Consider the following 21,551-nt stretch of genomic DNA (forward strand, 5'->3'; position numbering starts at 1 on the left):
CCCCACTGCAAACCTAGCTTCGGACGATCAGACGTATTCCCCATCCTGTCTTTCACCTTCTCCACCTTTGCTACAACTCGTTTCATTTTTTCCCAGTTCCGATAAAGTGTTTCTGATCTGAAAACATTAACTATTTCTCTTTTTAAGGATGCGGAGTGTTTACATTTTCTGTTCTTGTAAACCAGAACCATATTTATAACTAACTTCAATGTTAAATTGAAATCATTCAAGAATATGAGTTAAATCATGTGAAGCAAAGGGAAAATTTAGTTCTCAAAGCATTTGTATTATGTAATTTTTTTGAATTAGTATGTACATTCCCCCCCCCCACCCAAGTGTAATTTTCTTGCATAATTGAAGCTGCTTTTCTTGTTTGTACAGGGAGTGGTGGAGTTTTCACTCTGTTTACTCTTTGCCAAACTTGTCAGCTACACGTTCCTCTTCTGGTTGCCACTCTATATTTCATCTGTGGGTGAGTAGCGCCTGGCCTTTGTTTCAAGAAGTTTCCAATTGGATTCCACAGTGCTTATCAATGCAGAACTACAAAAGTGGTCCTGTAAGAAAGGGTAGAAATGGTAGGCCAAGCAATTTGGCAAATGTTAGAATTGCTGGTTGGGGAGGGGTTGTTGTTGATGATTGGGGGACGTATCAGCCACTGTCCCAGATGGAAGGCCATACCCACCCTTGGGTACGGTGATGGATTAGAGCCTGCTGACTGCTGGCTCTTGGGTTTGTGGACAGCCACCAGTGAGCTGATGCACATTGTGGACCTGTGTGCTTCCACTGTGGAAGTTAGGAATGCATTAGAAGTCAGGTGTGAAAGCATCTTACACGGTAACGCCATGAGCACCTTGCACACGACTACCAGGATCTTTCCTGCAAAAGATTGGAGCGCAGTTCCCACATTCCCAGACTCTCTTCCAACCATTTCCTGATGTGAGCCATGGCTTCTCCATATCACCTTCCTGGTACTGTCAGGTTGTAGGATGCCATGGTGAATGGGGCAAAGGCTGGACCAGCTGCCAAAGAAGCACTCTCACTCTTGCTATTCTGTCCAGTGAGACCAGTTCAGACTTGGTCACAGGCACTCATCATTCTGCAGAGCGACGGTGCATCCAAGCTGAAGATAGTGATGTCTTGTGTGCAGTGGGAAGGCGTGTTGTTGGGTGTTGTTGTCACTCCTTGTATGTCCACAACCTGTCTTGTCCAGCTCTATATTTGATCAGGATATTTCCAATTTCCTAACCATTACCTTATACTGCACCATTAATGGTGCGTGTAGAACATCTGTATCCGATTGTGGATTCTTTCTCCCACTCCATTTTGGAGCACACTTTCATTAAACGTGTGTGATATTCTGCCGAAGGTCTTCTCCTGGTTTAAGCTGGCTTGGCAAGGGTCCACACTCTGTTCCACATGGAGGTGATTGAATGTACTACAGTAATCTCATTTATCAGTTGGGGTCTATCACCTTTCACAACCTCTGGCAATCCTAGGCCTTTAAAGAATGGTGGCAGTTGAGGAAATGAGCAGATTGTAAAATTATGTAATTTTATTTGTGGGATAAGTAATGGCCAAGACACAAGGAGAACTGCAAAGTAATAAAATGTCAATTGTTTTTACACCTGTCTGTAAGTGCAAGAAAACAGTTTCTCCTTGGAAAGAAAGTACTTCCATCCACACAGTGGTAATACCCTAGATCAGGAGTTCCCAAACTTTTTTATGCCATAGACCCCTACCATTAATCAAGTGGTCTGCGGACCCTAATTTGGGAATGCCTACCCTGGATTATGGGCTTGTCTTCCTAGAGTAGGACGTAGTCTGTGAAGTGTCTGGTTGGTGAGGGTGTAACCAACTGAGTCACTGCTCACACTTCAGTTGGGTAGGAACATGAGCAGAAGTTCTTGCTTTTATGCTTGCTGGAACTTTTACAGTGAGAGTTAACAAACTTATCTAATTATTTTCTTCATCTTTCAGCTCATTTGAATCCCAAAGCTGCTGGTGACCTCTCGACACTCTTTGATGTTGGTGGTATTATTGGTACGTTTGTAGACGTGGATAACTTAAAACGAGGGATTTATTGACAACGTTGCATCAGCCAATGAGTTGCAAGTTGGGCTTGGTCTCTTAACTCTGCATAGCAACGAAGACAAGTTTACTTCAGATACCGACTATTTAAACAGCAAGGAAAACTACTGCAACTCCTCCCAATAAAATTGGGTATTTTCCCCCAGAAAAATGAAGTGAATAGTGAAAAATTGTTCATAAATATATGCTTTAAGTTGGTCTGTCTCTTACAGCAGCATGGCTACCAAATTTATTGACAGAAAACTTGCCAAATCAAATTTAAGAATGTACTAAATTGTGGACAAGAATCCATTCAAACATTTGGTTTGACAAAGTCATTGAAGATGAGAAGCAGGTGTACAGTGAAAGACTTGTCTGAAAGTTTAGACAAGTGGGGATCAGTGGAGAGGGACGAATAGGCAAGGGAGTCGCGTAGGGAGCGACCCCTGTGGAAAGCAGAAAGTGGGGGGAGGGAAGTATGTGCTTGGTGGTGGTCCCTCCCCACTGATCTCCCTTCTGGCACTTACCCTTGCAAGTGGAACAAGTGCTACACCTGCCCCTACACCTCCTCCCTCACTACCATCCAGGGCCCTAAACCGTCCTTCCAGATGAGGCGACACTTCACCTGTGAGCCTGTTGAGGTCCTATACTCTGTCCTGTGCTCCCAGTGTGGCCTCCTGTATACCAGTGAGACTGGTTTGCCAAACACCTACACTCTGTCCACCAGAACAAGCAGGACCTCCCAGTGGTCACCCATTTTGTTTCCACTTCCCATTCCCATTCTGATATGTCTATCCATGACCTTCTCTACTGTTGCGATGCCAGACTCAGGCCGGAGGAATAACACCTTGTCTGGGTAACCTGTAACTGGACAGCATGAACATTGATTTCTCGAACTTTCGGTAATGTCCCCTTTCCCTCACTCATTTTATCTCCTTGCCTACTCATCACTTCCCTCTGGTGCTCCTCCACCTTTTCTTTCTTCCATGGCCTTCTGTCCTCTCCTATTAGATACCCCCTTCTCCAACCCTGTATCTCTTTCACCGAACAACTTCCCAGCTCTTTACTTCACCCCCTCCCCACTCCCAGTTTCACCTGTCACCTTGTGTTTCTCCCTCCCCCCCACATTCTAACTCTGAATCTTCATCTTTTGTTTTTCTCCGGTCCTGCTGAAGGGTCTCGGCCTGAAATGCCGACTGTTTACTCTTTTCCATAGATGCTGCCTGGCCTGCTGGGTTCCTCCGGCATTTTGTGTGTGTTGCCAAGATTACGTCGGGGCCAGATACAGAGAGAATTTGGCAGACTGGGACTTTATTGCTTGGAGTGTAGGGGACTGATCTTGTAGAAGTGTATGAAGTCGCGAGGGACATAGATAAGGTCTTTTCCTGAGGAAATGGGAATCCAACTCCAGAAGACTTAGAATAGGTTTAAGTCTGAAGGATGTCCAGCTGTTTAGTCTCAGATTTCCGGCAGTTACAACTTCACTGTGTTTCAGATACACAATATTTGTGCTGTCTGTTTGAGGATGAAGGCTGACTATTAATCACTCTTCTGTCTCGAGGAGTGTGCATAGAGGGATATGAAAAAGAGTGCAGAAAAACACAATGCTGGAACTCAGATACAGAACACACAAGGAGGATGAAGGATCACCAGACTTCCCAAGTCTGCTATGTGGTTACAGACCTCATTTCCTCTCTGCCAGTTACAGTTCCCTGATCTTTGAAGATGTTATTTACCTCCGCCTTACAGTGCCTTGAAGTATTCAGCTCCCACAACTATTTTCACATTTTACTGTCTCACTTTATAAATTTAAAATCTATTGAACACCCCAAGCTGTAGTAGAGTTGCTCTAACACTACGCTACCGTGGCATCCGTTGGTAATCCAACTGTGTTCTATAAAGAAAGCCAGCTTTTCTTATTTCATACTTAAGTCTTGAAAAGTTCTTTATATTCATAAATTCATCATTTCACTCCAGCTCCACCTATTATAAGTACTGCTCTGAACTTCTGAACAAATACAAAAGCTTCCCATCTTTTTTAAGAACATAGAGCATAAAACAGTGCAACACAGGCATAGGCCCTTTGGCGCACAATGTTGTGCCAAGCTAATTAAACTAGTAATTAAATGCCAAACTAAACACTTCTGCCTACACCATATCCATATTCTTCCGATCTCTGTGCTTTGATGTGCCAAAGAGCTTCGATACCTCTTGCATATTTGCCTCCACCACTACCCCTAGCAGCACATTCCAGGCACCCAGTGCCTTCTATGTTCATAAACAAAAACTTAACCAACATACATCCTTTTGAACTCCCCACCCCCCCGGCCTCTGCTGCTCCAGAGAAAACAACCCAAGTTTGTCCAACCTCATAGCTCATGCCCTCGAATTCAGCAGCATCCTGGTAAATCTCTTCTACACCATCTCCAAAGCTGCCACATCCTTTCTATGAAGGGACAACCAGAATTCAAAGCAATACTCCAGATGCAGCTCTACCAGAGTTTCATAAAGCTGTAATATAACTTTGTGACTCTTGACTCGATACCCCAGGCAAGAATGTCATACGCCTCCCTTTCAACCTATGCAGCCATTTTCAGGAAGCTATGGACTTGGACTCGAAGACCATTCTGCATATCATCACTGTGCACTGTCCCTTCTACAATGGATCTCCCAAAGTGCAACACCTCACACTAGCCCAGATTAAACTCTTATCTGCTGTTAACCTACCTACATCTGCAACCGATCTATATTCTGCATCCTTTGGCAATCTTCTACACTACCTATGATGCTACCAGTATCTGTATCATCTATGAACTTACTTACTCACCCATCCACATTTTCATCCTGGACATCTTTATGCATCACAAATAGCAGAAGTCCCAGTGCAGTTCCCTCCAGCCAGAATAAGTCCTATTGACCATTGCCCTCTATCTTCTCTGGACAAGCAAATTCTGAATCCAGATGATGGCCAAGTCACTGTGGATCGTATAAATCTAATCTTCTGGATGAGACTACCATGGGAGACCTTGTCAAATGTCTTACTAACGTTCATGTAGACAACATCAATCACCTTTGTCATCTTGAAGTGAAATGTGACTTGTCCCACCCAAGGCCATTGCTGACCGTTTCTAATGAAGCCGTGCTTTTCGCTAATCACTTCACCCTATGTGTTCTTGCAAGTATTTATTTATTGAGATGCAATGCTGATGGAATAGGCCCCTTCGAGCCAAGGTGCCCAACAACCCCTGTTTTAACCCTAGCCTAATCACGGGACAATTTACAGTGACCAACTAACCTACCAGTACATCTTTGGACTGTGGGAGGAAACTGGAGGAAATCCACGCATTCCACAGGTGATGACATTGGAATTGAACTCTGAGCTCGAACACCCTGAGCTGTAATGGTGTTGTGCAAACTGCTACACTACTGTGGTGACTAAAAGCATTCCATTTTCTCCCTCAAACTCAGGAACTCGGTAGTTTTTTTAGTATCTTTCCAGAGCAGTGAGGATTGGAAAGTGTGTTCCTGGTGCTAATATCTCTACTTGTTAATGTGAAGCTTGCTCACGGTCAATCTCTGTCCATGAAGGTGGAATTCTGGCTGGAATCATCTCCGATTACACTGGTGGGCGGGCCACTACGTGCTGGATGATGTTGATCGTGGCTGCTCCTATGGTAAGAACAGATTTTGTTAGGAGGTCAGGAAGAAAGGGTAGAAAGTTTGCCAAAGCAGCCACTCTGTAAGAAATCCATTCTCTCCTATTCGTGTCCTCGACTGTGATTTGGAACCCACAACAACCGACCAAAGGCACTGCAAAAGTGCTTGTCCTCTGTGTATGGAATTCAGGGTCATGACAATAGATTTATGTCACTCGAAAGAAATTGGACCAAAGTATCACATGCGAGGTTATCTGAGGGAGGTGGCAAATAACACTGAATTCTCCTGAACCATACTCTTTGGAGGAAGAAGTAGGTTAGATTATGATCATTGTAAAAATAATCTGTGCTTGATGGTCTCAAAGTTGTTGGGTCAATAGGCATGTTTCTATGTATCTTTCTGATTCACTGGAAAGGTTTTTGGTGAATTAGTTAAGTCAGCGGTCCCCAACCACCGGGCCGCAAAGCATGTGCTACCGGGCCGCGAGGAAACGATATGATTTGGCGGTATGAGTCAGCTGCACCTTTCCTCATTCCCTGTCACGCCCACTGTTGAGCCATTACGCATGTGAGGTCATTACCCGCGCGCCAACTATGTCAGCGCGGGAAGAAAATCAACTCCTCAAGCTTGCAAATGATGGCGGGCTGAAAAGTATGTTTGACATGACATAACATCTCTGCGGGCATTCTGGATCAAAGTCAAGGCTAAATATCCTGAGATAACCACAAAAGCACTGAAAACATTGCTTCCATTTCCAACATATCTCTGCAATGAATGCAACGAAAACTAAATTGCGGAATAGACTGGACATAAGGAACCCCCTTCGAGTATCGCTGTCTCCCATCACCCCTCGATAGGACCGTCTTGTTGCAGGGAAACAAGCCCAGGGCTCCCACTGATTCAGTGATATTGGTGTGTTGCAATGATTTTATATATTCATACGAGGAAAATATGTGCTGTGCTGTGTTTAATATCCAAACGTTACTTAAAATGTTATGATATTGACTTATAAGTGACTTATATAACCGTATAACAATTACAGCACGGAAAAAGGCCATCTCGGCCCTTCTAGTCCATGCCGAACGCTACTCTCTCCTAGTCCCACCGACCTGCACTCAGCCCATAACCCTCCATTACTTTCCTGTCCAATACCTATCCAATTTTTCTTTAAATGATAATATCGAACCTGTTTCTGCCACTTCTACTGGAAGTTTGTTCAACACTTACTTCAAGCTCCCGTGTCCACCCCTGATAATTGACTTATCACTATATTCATGCGAGGAAAATGTGCGCTATGTGTTTAATATTAAATTCGTTAGATAAACCCTTTTAGAAATGAAATTGAGTGTATTAGCCACTTATCACCCATATTCCGGTCGTGATTAACACCCCCCCCCCCAAAACAGAATCGCCAAAAACGATTTGCAGGAAAAAAATGGCAGGTACACGCGTGCGCACTGGTGCCCCCAGAAGGCTTCATGGTCATTGTAGTCTTTCTCGGGGTAAACACAATGTATTTGACTGCTACTCTTGTCTGTTGGCAACCCTACCCCCACCCCCGGATCGGCCGGTCTGCAAGAATATTGTCAATATTAAACTGGTCCGCAGTGCAAAAGGGTTGGGGACCCCTGAGTTAAGTAATTATGAAGCCATGCTAATCTAGAAGAGGGTAGAGCAATGGCCCAACCCCTGAGGAAAGCCACAATAGCCTTGAATGTTCAAGATCAGCATTTTCAAAGGATGAACCAACCCATCCAAATAAAGTTCTTTCTTTAATGGCTGTGATGTCATAGCGCAAGTTTAAAAAAAAAATGTAATCAATAATTGAAATGCCAGGTACATTGTCCATGTCCTGACCCTCAAGACTCCAAGTTGGTTTTGTAATTCGGGTCAATTCCTAATGTGGGAAGAGAACTCATCTAGAGTGTCCACCCACCAGTGTCCCATCCTTGTCAATGGTGGTAGATTGTGTCAACAGTGCAGCATTGGCTGCTGCTTAGGAGAAGATTCTTGCTAAACATGGAAGCTTCAGTACTTAAGATTGTTTTGAAGCAGCCTAAAATATATGTTGCAGATTTCCCAGTTGTCAAACTATTGTTTTATTTTATACCAACAATATCAAAAGTGAGGAAAGCTATTATAAATGCACTTCTTGAGGTAAATATTGAGCGAGAAGAATTTTGCTGGTGGCATACAAATGGTAGAATGCTGAAGTTAGTGCGATCACCTCAGGGAGATTGAGGTCGTAGAGGTTGTAGGGGTGAGGACTTTGGTGGTGGGCAGTGGGAGAGGTGACGTTCTTCTGTCTTTATGCTCCTGGAAAGTACTGTTAATGTGCGGCAGCAAATTATAGAACTAAAGGATGTTTTGCATTAATTACAATGATTAAGGAGCAAGTGTGCATTATCCTGGTGAATCCAAGAATTTCAATTTCGATCCTGTCATCCTATGATTAAAAATACTTACTGATAAGCAATCTCTTTACAGTAATGGTGCTGATGTCTTTGTCTCCTTTCAGCTCTTCCTGTATAACTACATTGGGAAAAATGGACTTGCAATAATTATAGGTAAGTTAGAGGATATGAAGGACAAATTTTGGATCATATGATTTTCTTTCTTTATTCTTTTGAGATTTGGTAATTCCCAAGAAATATAGGCCCAGAAAATTGTGTTACCTAATCTAATATTTATTTTATTTGGAGTCGACTATTGTGAAATTGGACCACGGTGCTGTTTACCGCTCTGTGATGGTGAGGCATCTGTGTTGTAGGATTCGGTTGTGTCATGATCTACAACTTTTCAATTTGGTCATCATATGCACTTACTGATGTGTATAAAATGAGGCAGCCTGAAACCATTATTGTGCCTAAAATTTCCTTCATACTTGTGGGACTCCATTCCAGACTTTGTGTCTCGCCATTCTTACTCAGGGTAGCACCTGCCTGGGTATTTTCCTAAAACCAACACCGTTTTACTCAGTGGAAACTGGTCTACTCTTTTGTTCACTGGGTGACACCAGAGGCCATCTATAAAAGATGATATTAAGGTATTGGACAACATCTCTTTCCCAGCCCTCACACACTGTTTCCTTCTGATCCTTTCTAAGTAGCTTATTGATTGTGATGAACGTCAGTGTAGGCAGTCTCACTGCTCAAGTCACTCTCCAGAGCTCGGAGACTGAAACTTGTTGCTCTTCAAGAATGATCTGACTGTACCAAAATGATGGTACGTTCCAAACGGCTGGCACACATGGTGAGAGAGAATGGTCCAGCTCCTGTGGACGGCAGCAGTTGGAAGAACCTGTTGCCGGTGCACTCTGAGGGGCTGGCAGCCATTTATGAAGTCTTCTGACATTGATTGAGGGAAGAAAACCTGGTGATCTAATGTCAATCTTGTAGGCAAATGGAAGGAGATGTCTTGTACTGCAAATGGTACTGCTGTAGCTGATAACCCACTGCTGCCCTTTGATATTCTTTGAGTCAGATGTTAAACTGGAGCCCTATCATAGCTTTTATTACTCCATTGTTTTCCCAATGTCCCACTTTGGATAAATGCAAGTTCCTCTGGTCTATGCCACTATACCACAATGCTACGTTATCTTGTACTGTTCTTGACCCTTCCAGCGTACACAAATTTGTGTGCTGCCATTTCTACATTACACCAGAGACACCAGTTCATTGGCTGTGAAGTGCATCTGGTTTGTCCAATGAAGATGCAACGATGGTAAATGCTCCTTACCTGTTTTACTTTTGTTTCTAAATGAAGTGGTTATTTTTTCCCCCCTGACAGGAATGCTGATCCTGTGTGGAGCTCTAGTGAATGGACCGTATGCACTGATCACAACTGCAGTGGCGGCCGATCTGGTGAGGAGCCCTTGTGAGATGCAGGGGGTGGGGAAGAGAGTGGGCCACTGGTTTTTAATTTATTTTTATTATTCAGAGATAGTGGCATGGTAACAGGCCCTTCTGTTGACAGTAGTTGTGTACGAACAAAGTGATTATGGTAATATGTTAAACTGTGGTTGTGACCTTGTCTCCAGGGGACCCACAAATGTCTAAAAGGGAACGCTAAAGCATTAGCGACTGTGACTGCAATCATTGATGGAACGGGCTCAATTGGTAAGTCAGTTGTTTCAATAGGTTTCAAAGGTACATTTAATTTCAGAGAAATGTATACAATATACATCCTGAAATTCTTTTTCTTTGCAAACATCCACGAAAACAGAGGAGTGCCCCAAAGAATGAATGAGTTAAATGTTAGAACACCAAAGCTCCCCCCCCGACACATATAAGCAGCAGCAAGGCAATGACCCCCCCTCCATCCCCACCAGCAAAAAAAAACATCACCTGCGGCAAGCACTCAAGCGCGCAGCAAAGCATCAATAAAGACACAGACTTGCAGTACCACAAAGACCACTCATTCACTTGGTAATTCAACATACCACTGTGTGTGTGTGTGTGTCTCTGTCTCTGTCTCTCTCTTTTCCCCCTTCCCCCTCCCCTCCCTAACAAGGGATAAAGAGGTGCCCCCGTTTCACAGCAAGAGGGGACACATAACAAACAAATTGCTGATTTACGATGTTAAAAGTCTGTTGCGCCACTTTTTCTGAGCTCTGCACCCAGAGTCAGCACCATAAAGGCGCAGCTCTCTGGACACACAACCCCCGGCAGCTAACCCGCTGCTCCCAATGTTCCGTGTTCTCCCGCAACACTTCAGTCAGGAGCACCAGCCTAGAATCAGCATGTCTCCAGAGCCACAAAATCCGGAACCCTGAAGGCGCACTCACCTTCCAGGCTGTGTCCTTGGGATATCAAAAAGCAGCCAGTCGTGAGGCCCTGAGAGCTGGTCCCATTCCCGTAAAGAACCAAAATCAGAGTGTAACTCCAGGTCAGGGTCTTCAAAAGAACCTTGAAAGGGAAAAAAAGAGATACCAAAGATAGAAATAAAGCTGTTTCCAAAGATGCAAGCAAAGGAGTTGCCATTTAGTTGTTCACTAGTAATGGGGTTTACTTTTGTCCCATCAGCATAATGAAAGACAACATTTTTGTTAATTATATAAACTAATTATTCACTTCAAGCCTTCAGACAGCTCTTGTTGACTGAGGGCTTTTGCATTATCTCTCATGATTAGAGATGTAGAAACAGATGGAGCGTATTGAGATTAAGTTTTACATTTTATTTAAATACATTTAGTGTATAAATTGATGGGAACTATTAATATGAAAAAAAAAGCACAGTCTACTTACCACTTACTGAAGGTGGATGAACCCATTCAAAGTGCTGGATAAGGCATGTACATCTGGTTCACAATGTCTGTCTGCCATCCTGACCCATTTTGGTCTGTGTGATTCCAGACACATCTATCTGGTTAACATTACTAGGTCTATGACGATGAACTGTCCACATCCTGTGAGCAACTAATTTGATAGGAAGTCCTGCCTGCTCTGACTTTGAGGTGCAGGTATGACTGCTCATTCTTGCACTTGAACTTGTTTTTTTTCCCTCAGGTGCTGCCTTGGGACCCCTGTTGGCAGGACTTCTCACTAACTGGAACAATGTATTTTATATGTTGATTGCGTCTGATATCTTAGCCTGCCTGGTATGTCTCTTTATTCAATAAAAATAAAGTTTACTTTGTCATTAAGGACAAAATACTGGACATTCTGCAGGTGAGATAGCATCTGGAGAGAGAAGCAGAGTTACTTTCTGATAAAGGATCTTTGGTCCAAAGTATTAACTCTGTTCCTCTTTGCACAGATGCTGCCTGACCTAATAGTTAGCTTTTATTTCAGATTTCTAGCATCATACGAGTTTTTTTGACTTTAGATAGTTCGTTTTTGTGTTGACACTAGTAATAAATTGAGTGGGAAAGCAAATTATGCGGAGAGTCTGCAGAGAAATTTTGATAGGGTTGAGTGGGTGAGGGTTGTCAACTTTGGAAGGGAAACAAGAAGATCAGATTATTTAAATGGTGAAAGATCGCAGCATGCTGTTGTGCAGAGGGATTCAGGAGTGCTCGTGTATAAGTCGCAGAAGGTTGGTTTGCAGATGCAACGTGGTATCCATAAGGCAAATGCAGTGTTGACTTTCATTGCTGGAGGGAGAGCAGGGAGGTTATACCTCAACTATACGGGGTATCAGTGTGGCCACACCCAGGGTACTGTTTGCAGTTCTGGTCTCCTTGCTTGAGGAAAGACATACTGGCTTTGGAGGCTGTGCCGAGAAGGTTCGCCAGGTTGATTCTAGAGATGGGGGGGGGGGTTAACCTATGAGGAGAGATTGAATTGCCTGGGACTATTTGCTGGAATTCAGAAGAATGAGAGGGGGTCTTATAAAATGATTATAAAATTATGAAAGGACTAGATAGGTTAGAGGCAGGAAAGTTGTTTACACTGATAAGTGAGATAAGAACTAGGAGAGATAGCTGAAGATTTGGGGGAATATATTGAGATGTGGAGAAAAGGCTTTTCCCAGAGAGTAATGTATCTGGTATTCTCTGCTCGGAAGCAATAGAGGCTGCATCATTAAATATATTTAAAGCACAGTTCGGGACATTTTTGCATAGTAGGGGAATTAATGGTTTTGGGGGAAAGACAGGTAGGTGGAGATGAGTCCATGGCCAGATCAGCCATGATCTTATTGAGTGATGGAGCAGACTTGACAGGCCAGATGGCCTACTCCTGCCCCTATTTCTTATGTTCTTGTGTGTCTTCTGCCATACATACCTGAGTACGGCAATAGTTTCTAGTGCCATTGACTGTGGCAGCACCTAGATATTGAATCATGGGGCGTCACAGATGAGTTTCAGTATGCAGAGGCTGAAGGTTAGCAGTTGGAGCCTTATTCTGCTCAGGGTTTGAGCAAACCACTCTACTAATCTGTCTGTTCAACTTTTTCTTTTCAGTTATTGACCAGATTAGTCTTCAAGGAGATTCGGGGCTGGTGTGGACATCTGCCAAGACCAAGAGGGTAAGAGAATGATGATACTAATTTAACTCTTATTGACTTTTGTGGCGAATTATAATGTGCATGTAATTCCATTGTACCTTGTGTAGTTTTAAGTGATCGATTGCACTGTCTTCACAGTTATAGACATTTCAAAGCATTGAGCGAAAAGCCGCAACAAAATGCGGAGTAGTGTGTTACAGTTACAGAGAAAAGTGCAATGTAAGCAGACAATTAATGTACAAAGGCCATAATGAAGTAGGTTGAGAGATCCAGTTCAACTTTGCCGTACAAGAAGTCTGTTCAAGAGTCTTCTAACAGTGGGATCGAAGCAGTCCTTGAGCCTAGTGGTTATGAATAAAATATACTCTGGGGGTGAATTCTGACCTCCAGTGCACTGTATCCTCTTTGTTGCAGTGCTTGGGTACCATGTCTAAAGCCCCCTGAGGTGCAGAGCACGGCAGTCTGCAATAGCTGCCAGAGAGCCATCAGTGCGTTGCAGGCCCTTGTCTCCAGCTCCCCCTGATGGCAGCAAGTGATACTGCTTCACTGGCATTTTTTGTAAAAGAGATGAGCACGGTAACGAGCCCGTGCCACCCAAATACACACGTGACCAATTAACCTACTAACCTATATGTCTTTGGAATGTGGGAGGAAACCCACACGGTCACGGGTAGAACATACAAGCTCCTATTGGACCCAGGTCAGTGGCGTTGTAATAATGTTACACCAACTGCTACACTACCATGCTGCCCTGTAATCAGTGACAATAATAAAACAAGAAAAATAATATATAAAAACAAAAACTAATGGAACTCAATACCGTGGTGCAAGCCATTTTGCACCTCAACACTTTTTCATCATTCAGCTTGATTAATATCTCAGTACATTTACTCCTTGTTCGGTAAATCATCAAAGCTGGTCTGTATTTCACATTCCCTGTAGTACTTCACATGGAGGCTCTCTGATACTTCAACCCTGAGTGGCCTGTCTTTAATTATGGCCTCTTGCTTTACCACTCCTTTTTGTCCTGATCAAATAATTTTATGAATTAGCTCAATCTGTACAAATCATTTAAAAAAAATTTTAGCCCAACACTCAGCCTACAAGGCAAATACCCGAATAGTTGGATCCAATTCTCTTTTTAAAAGATGATAATCTTTCTTCATTTTGGAAGTGAGCTGTAAGATTCTTTGTCCTTTAACCCTCTTGAGGGTTTCAGTTAAGGAAAACTTTAACACTGTAAGGTCAGGTGTGCGACAAAGCAATATTAATAATGGTATTGGGGAAACAATATCTGGAGTTTAAGATGAAATCTTACTGGTAAACAGTCTCATCAGCATCATTCTTTCAGAAGTGCCGCTTTATATAAAAAAAAATTAAGATTGTGTTTTCTTTAATGGTAGCACACTATTTGATGTGTTCAGCTACCTGGTATATTCTGAGATTACTGCTTCTTTCTGGGAGATCTTTGGGTACACAGTGCCCTTTTACCCAGGCACATGAGTGGTAAAACTCATTCGCACTCACTCTTGCGGTCTGCACACAGATTTGTGTTGGAGTTTCTTGCTGCATATTTCCAGGGTTGAGGGCAACTACCTCTCTCGGGCTTAGCAAGATGCCAAAGATTTTGTGTACTGTATCCCAGGAAAGGTCAGCATTTTCCAGAGGGGATGGGAGAAGTGCTTTTGGAGAGGTTAAAAAAAAGGCGTGGCTTTTTGGGAAAGAGGAGAGATGTATACTTACATCCAAAACTGCTGTACATTTGCCACTAGTTCCTCATGAGTTTCATCCTCTTTTTGTGTTCCAGATTGAAAGAGATTTAACAGAGAAGATCATAAAAGAAACCTAGGAAATTCAAAGTGTCAATTAATTCTGGTTTTGGCTTCAAAGCTCGGTACCTGCTCTGTCAGTGTGTGGGAGTAAAGTATGAAGAAAGAGAAGTATAATAAGGTCTCTTTAATGTACTGCTCCCTTCGGAGAGACTGACAAAACAGATTTTAAACTCAGACCTGTCTTTTATGAAACTGTTAGCTAAATTTTAACCACTTACTTTGATGGTAGCCCTGCTAATTTATGGTGAAACAGTTTTCGTTAAGGGAACTTTGGGAGCACAGGCTGAGTCTAATGCATTGTCTTTTAATAAAGTATCTGTACACTATTTGTATAATTTTGTTTCCAAGTGGAATATTTCTTTAAAAATTTGACTTCAAAAATCAAACATAAGCACTTTTTTTCCTTTTAGTTTTATCCATATTTATTTGGTTCTGTGTCTTGATCCTGTTTAGTTGGATCTTGGGTAGCTATCAAAAGGCACTTTACTTCATCTGTCTGCCTTCTCCTGTGTCTGTGTGTGTGAGATGCACAAGAGAAGGTGAAAGTCAAGTTATGAAAAGACAGTGCAGTCATTCACTGTGCCATTTCCTGATGGTTCTCCCATGTTTATTTAAAAGGGGGGGGGTTGTAGGAGGGATCCTTCAGGGGTTCACTGTGGTGAAACAATTAATACTTCAATGTTTGTGCTGTGGGCTTGGCATTACAGTGGCTCCCTAGCCTGCCTTCAGAAATACCTGCAATGTTTTTCTAATATTGGTCAACATGTGGTTTTTAAGAAGGTAACAAGCCTTGGAAGGATCAATGAAAAAGCTGCTTTGAACCTTCCAATGCTGTGACATGCACTCGAAGACCTTACAGTATTCTTGTAGTTTGGTTTGAAACTTGGAGAGTCAAAACAGAACTCTGTCACATAGAGCAGGAAAACCCCAGGTCTGGGCTAATTTAGTTTGATCAGAATGGTTAATACATTCATAGTGAATGAAAGGGGAGTACCTGCAATGTTGCACAGGTGTGACAGGAAAACCGTTCTCCAGTAATACTGAGACGTGGTGTTACTGCATCTGGAAGATTGTATGGAGATTGTCTGCCACTTGTGTGATGGAGGGAGTATGACAAAGATTCACCAGTTTGATTCTTGTGCTGCGTGCTGTTGTTTGGAGATGAGAGGCTGAGGGGTTATTTTATAGAGGTATGTAACATATGAGATGTAGAGAAGGTGGATGGTCTTTTTTTTTTATCCCTAGGGTAGGAAAATCTAAACTTCGGGAGAACAGGCTTGGGTTTAAAGTGAGAAGAGTTTGTCATTCAAGGTTATAAGAAGCTTTGAAGTAGACTATTTAGTTTGAATTGCTGATTATCTGATTAAACTTGTTAACTCTAAATTCTAGCTTTAAGTCAGTGTGATATTTGCATTCAGATACATCATTCCTCTGTATGTTATTCTGACACTGAGACGCACGGAAAACTCGCGCTCCAGTCTTGTTTACTTTCAGAATGGATCATTTTTACACAATTACTATTGTGGCCAATGGAAAGCAATAACCTTTTGTATTTCATGTTTAAACATCTAAACGTTTGTAAAAAAAAAACACCTGTGCCCTCACGATGTTTGCAGAGTGTGCATCCCTACTTAGGATCCAGTACAGAAACAGGCCCTTTGGCCCACTGAATCCAGACTGACCGTCATTAGCCCTTTTTTGTAATAAACTAACCTTAATCAACGTTGTCCTTGGCACATTTCCATCAACTTCCCCAGATTCTGCCCTTAAGTTCCTAAGGGATGTGGTAAGAATCGGGAATAGCTGGAGTCACAGGGAAAACTTGCAAACTCCACACTGACAGCACCAAAGATCAGCATTGAACTTGGGTCACTGGCACTGAAGAATTGGCTTTACTTGCTGCACCACTGTGCTGCTACAAACCTCTTGTTGTCTACCCAGGCTGGTACATATAAATGTACATTAGGAAGAAGACTAGGCCATTCCAAAGACAGACCCCTCCTGAGCAAAAAATCTCTGACTTAAGTGGGTGGCCCCTTATTTTCAAGCAGTGACTCCTGGTTCCAGATTCCTCAGAACATCACCCTGTCCTTTATCCTGCTCCTTGGAACAGATAACTGCCCACTGTGTTTATGGAGGCTGACTGCATAAAACGCAGTGAGAAGAAAGATTAGGCTTGGCTTTGGAGCCAGCCTGAATGCTGCAATTGAGTGGTGCCTGCATCTCTAAATGTAATGTATCAAACTAAAGCTTCCTGCCCTTCGTAAAAACTTTAGTTGTGCAATTTCTGTCTTCCTTGGGGATGGAAAGAGTGTACGTCTTTCACACTCTTGAGAGTGTGGAACAGAGACCCAAAAAGTAGCTCGGTGAGTCCTGGTGGGTTGAATCCAATTTCAAATTTTATTTGAACGCTGGTTACCAACTCTGGTAGTCCTTTAGGTCCCTCTCTCTTCAGCTACTCCTTAAAATCGCTTTCTCAGCAAATGGCCTTTTCTCCCTCTTCCAATCTCCTGCTGTCAATATACTTCATAATGCATCTATCAAGTGCCTTGGGACTCTATAGCAACATGGCAACTTGCATACAGAGTAAAGTACATCAAGTTTTTATTTGCTGAGGAGGTACTTGTCTGCAAGAACCACCTGCAACATACAGATGATGCTCTTTGTTCTCCAGCTTTCTTTCGTGACCAGGCTGATCGCTCTCAACGTCACCATTATTAAATATAGCATAATGGTCTGTGAACTGCACAATGGGTGCGTAGTGAAGGGCACTCGAAGTACAAAAGGGCTCAAGAAACACGTAGTCAGCTGGATGCAAAACACAATCAAGGTGAATGTGCTCTGGGCAGACCTTCTGTGACCTAGAATTTTCTGCCTTACACCTGAAGTAAAGGGAAACGCGTGGTCTGAAAGGAAATCAAATCCACAATGAGTGCCCTGTGGGAGGGGGCAGAAAGACTTCACAATGCTTCACTATGTTTTAAAGTAGAGCTGTCATGTTTCATGTAATGGTGACAAGTTTGTGCCCAGCAAGCTCGCATACACTTCCATCCCCCATCGGGAATGCCTTGGGGCTCTCCATTTCTTAAACACATCTAATCACTTCCCCTCTATTAACACCGTCTTCCACCTGGTGGAACTAGCGCTTACCCAAATAAACTTCTCTTTTGATTCCTCCCACTTTTTTACACATCAGAGCTGTAGCCATGGGCTCCAGATACAACGGACTTTAGCTATGTGGGAGCAGTCTTTGTTCTGGACCTACCTTTGAAACCCGTCCACCTCTTTCTTCACTACTCGATGACTGCATTACCATGCAGAACTCGTCAGTTTCATCAGCTACAAACTTCTTCCCTGCTGTCATTTCTGACATCACTATCCCCTTTTTTGATCTGTCGCCATTTTGGGAGATGAACTATTCACTGACACTTGCTACAAATCCAGTGACTCCCACAGCTATGTAGACTACACCTCCTCTGACCTCGTCTCTTGTAAGGATACCATCCTTTTCCGTTACTTTGCCTCCACTGCACCTGTTCTTGGGGTGAAACCTTCCACCTCAGGACGTCTGAGATGGCCTCCTTTTTTTTCCAGCAAAATAGATTCCGCCATCACTGTGATCGATAGAACCCTCCCCCTCCTCTCTATTTCCTGCCCTTCTGTTCTCACCCTGCCTCCCACCATATAGTCCTTGCCTTTCACCCCGCCAGCCTCTACATCAAGCACACCATCCCTCCGCGTTTCAGCCAGCTACAGCGTGACCTCATCACCAGTGTTATCTTCCCCTTTCCATTCTGTTCTGCTTTCCACAGGGACCACTCTGTGACTCCTAGTGTCCATTCCTCCCCAGTGCAACACCTACTCCTCCATCTTCCCCTTTGCCTGTATCTAGAGGTAATGCTGTCCAGAGGTTTTACAAAAGTCAAGAATGAGGTGCAAAACCTTATGGTTATAGCTATTTTCTTGTATTTCATCACGGTCTGAGTCGGCCTGCACCAGTAAACAAAAGGCAGAGAAGTTACAAAGGAACTGCAACTGTAACAAACTGCAGCAAGCTGTAACCATAGCTGAGGAATCACAATGAACATTTTCAGAACATCGTTCCCCTTCACCACCAGATTTCTGAATGGTCCAGGAGCACAACCTCATTATTTGACTTTTGAACTCTATTATTTGCTTTATAACTTATTGCAACTCAAGTTTTGTGCTGCACTGCCGCCACAAAACAACAAATTGTCCAACAGTAACTCAGTGGCCACTTTATTAGATACCTCCTAATCAACGTGCTGTGTGTTTAGAGATCCTCTTTTACGTACCACTGTTGAAACTTGTGATTATTTGAGTTATCATTCCACTGTCAAAGTCACATTTCTTCTCCATTCTGATGTTTGGTCTGAACAACTGAACCTCTTGGCCATGTCTGCATGCTTTTATGCATTGAGTTGCTGCCACATGATTGGCTGATTAGATATTTGTATTAATGAGCAGATGTACCTAATAAAGTGGCCACTGAGTGCATGTCGGTAATGATAAACCTGACTCAGATTCTGTGTCTGGCCGTAACAAACTGTAAGTGGCAGTAACAAAGGGAAGTGCACTCGTACTGCAAAGTGGTTTAGATAAGAAATCAGTTTAGCAGGTACTGAGTGAATCATGCTTCAGCTTGGCAGACAACAAAACTACAAAACCAAGTGTACCACAACATACTAAAAGTTTACAACAGTGATGATACAAACATGTAGGTAAGCAAGCATAAAGAGGGCTAAATCTACAAGGAAAAATAGAATCAAAAACAATCTGACCCTAATCCAATGGGACTTAAGTGGCCCTCCCAGGCTCACGTGCATCTCCTCCAACCCTGTCTATTGCGTTTGATGCTGCCTCCGTTACATCTGAGACCAGTGCAGACAAGGTGACTGTCTTTCCAAGCACTGCTATGATCATCTGAAGCTCCTGACTTTCAGCCAATTTAATTCTCTTTCTCATTCCCACAGAGGTCTTTATTTCCTCAGCTGCCAACACTGCCAAGATGAGGCCCAATGCAATTAGAAGAACAGTATCTCAAATTCTGCTTGTTCTACAAGCCAAACAATGAATTCTCCATTTTGGTGTAAACCCCTCCTCAACTGTCTGTTTTATTCCTTCCTTATCTACTCAGCCCCTTTCACACATTTCTTTGTCTCCAAACCACACTCAACAGCCCTCCATCTCCCAGTTTCTTTGCCCAACCTACCTCCTTTATTTGGTTCCTCTTTACCTTCCTCTCCTCTCAGTTTCCATCATCTGCAGCCCTTTGTTGCCTCCATCTATCTCCATTTCCACTTTTCCCTCTCCCACCCAACTCCATCTGCCAATTAGCCCCTCCTCATTTGGATCCACCAGCACTTGCCTCCCCCCACCTTTATACTGACTATCATGCCTCTCTCAGTCCAGATGATAGGTCTCAACCTGAAATGTTGACAGCCCACTTCCTTTACAGATGCTGCCTGACCCTCAGTTCCTCCAGCAGCTTGTGTGAGGCTTCAGATTCCAGCATCCGCAGTCTTTTGTATCTCCACGATAAAGCTTCATAACTGTTTAGTTGCATTAATAGAAAAAAATATTAACCAAAACATCAACGTGAACGCTCCTGTTGTGTGAAAAATCCAGATGAGTAATCTATTGCTGTGTTGATCAAGGTTTTCTCTTTTTGTACATCTGGAGCAATTCACTGTTAGGAGCTGCAGAATGATAGGCGTCAATCCTGAAAGAGTGATGTAAGGGAGGAATACGCCATCATCTTTGAGGACTGAAGTGCTTTAATGTTATTTGACTTTTTGATGGGAGTGGTTTGCTTTGAAGAATTCTTCCTTTTTTCAGAAATCATTCTGCTTTGATCTCATCTGCACTCTGATGTCTTTCCCCCAAATCTTGTTAGATTGTTATGGCTTCAAAGAACAGGGACAGAAGTGGGCTAGTCGGCACATCTGCCGATTTGATTGATCAATTATAGTAGGACTGACCCATACCTCAAGTCCACTTAAAAATCTAAATTCATGTCCTCTGACACCTTTATCCATAACATCGTGTAATACAGCATGGAAGCAGGTCATTCAGCTTACTGACCAGTCGGCATCTATCTGCATTAATCCGATTTTTCAGCATTTTGCTTCGGGCCGATGTCTACATATTGCAGGGTGCCCTAACATTACTGACTCCTTCACATCCCTCTGCTAGCATTATCAGAAAATCATACAGCATCTTATTATTCTTATCCAAATATTCTGATCTTTAAAAATAATACATAGTTGTAATTCATATTTTCATGCAAATATGTTTATGCTGAACGGATTGTATTGTTGAAGTGCTGGGATGATTTACTAAATAAGTTGGAAAGTCTTAGTTTCCTTCAGTAAATTTGTCTCAAGGGAAAAAATATCATTGATGTTCAAAGTGGAAAAAGGACGAGAAACAAAACAGGCTATTTGATACTTTCTGATTTTATTTATCTCCACCCCCCCCCCCACCACAACTAACCCTGACTACCTTGATAAAACTATCTAAAACTTGATTTAAAATACAATTCCAGCGAATCAGAGCCACAGAAGAGGAAGTGTACATATCAAAATCTAGCAGGGAGGAAACCACCAGTGATGAACAAGTTGTTATACAAATAATCAATGTGCACTGAAAGAAACACCTCCTAAAATTTAATGTGTTCAAAATTTCCCACATCTGGCAAGAGTGTTTCTAGTATTGTTTAAATGCCAAACCCACAGGATTATTTTGGGATTTGTTAATGTAATTCTCAATTAGTATCTTTTATCACAGGATAAAAGCACAGGAAGAGCTTCTCCCCTGAGGCTGTGACACTGCTGGACCTCTCATCACAGCGCTAAGCAGTATTGCATCCGTATTGTACTGTCTCAGTACTTTTATATTTGTGTGCTGTAGAACTTTTATTCGCAGTTATTTTGGAAATAACACTGTTCTTTGCATTTCCGGTCAGATGCTAAATGCATTTCATTGGCTTTGTATCTGTACTCGGCACAATGACAATAAAGTTGA

The 21,551-nt window shown here is 42.7% G+C and overlaps 1 protein-coding gene across 1 annotated transcript in view; it reads left to right on the plus strand.

The window, feature by feature from the left end:
* The window catches only part of slc37a2 (solute carrier family 37 member 2), an 80,390-nt gene extending 58,839 nt beyond the window's left edge, over window positions 1-21,551 (plus strand). The window contains exons 10-18 of the mRNA XM_063038693.1: window positions 382-472; window positions 1,978-2,040; window positions 5,656-5,741; window positions 8,243-8,291; window positions 9,514-9,587; window positions 9,764-9,842; window positions 11,232-11,323; window positions 12,629-12,693; window positions 14,480-21,551. Of these exons, the coding sequence (XP_062894763.1) occupies window positions 382-472; window positions 1,978-2,040; window positions 5,656-5,741; window positions 8,243-8,291; window positions 9,514-9,587; window positions 9,764-9,842; window positions 11,232-11,323; window positions 12,629-12,693; window positions 14,480-14,495 (615 nt within the window). The 3' untranslated portion in view covers window positions 14,496-21,551. The remainder of the gene's footprint in view (window positions 1-381; window positions 473-1,977; window positions 2,041-5,655; window positions 5,742-8,242; window positions 8,292-9,513; window positions 9,588-9,763; window positions 9,843-11,231; window positions 11,324-12,628; window positions 12,694-14,479) is intronic.

The sequence above is a fragment of the Mobula hypostoma genome, chromosome X2 (assembly GCF_963921235.1).
Source record: "Mobula hypostoma chromosome X2, sMobHyp1.1, whole genome shotgun sequence".
Taxonomy (NCBI): domain Eukaryota; kingdom Metazoa; phylum Chordata; class Chondrichthyes; order Myliobatiformes; family Myliobatidae; genus Mobula; species Mobula hypostoma.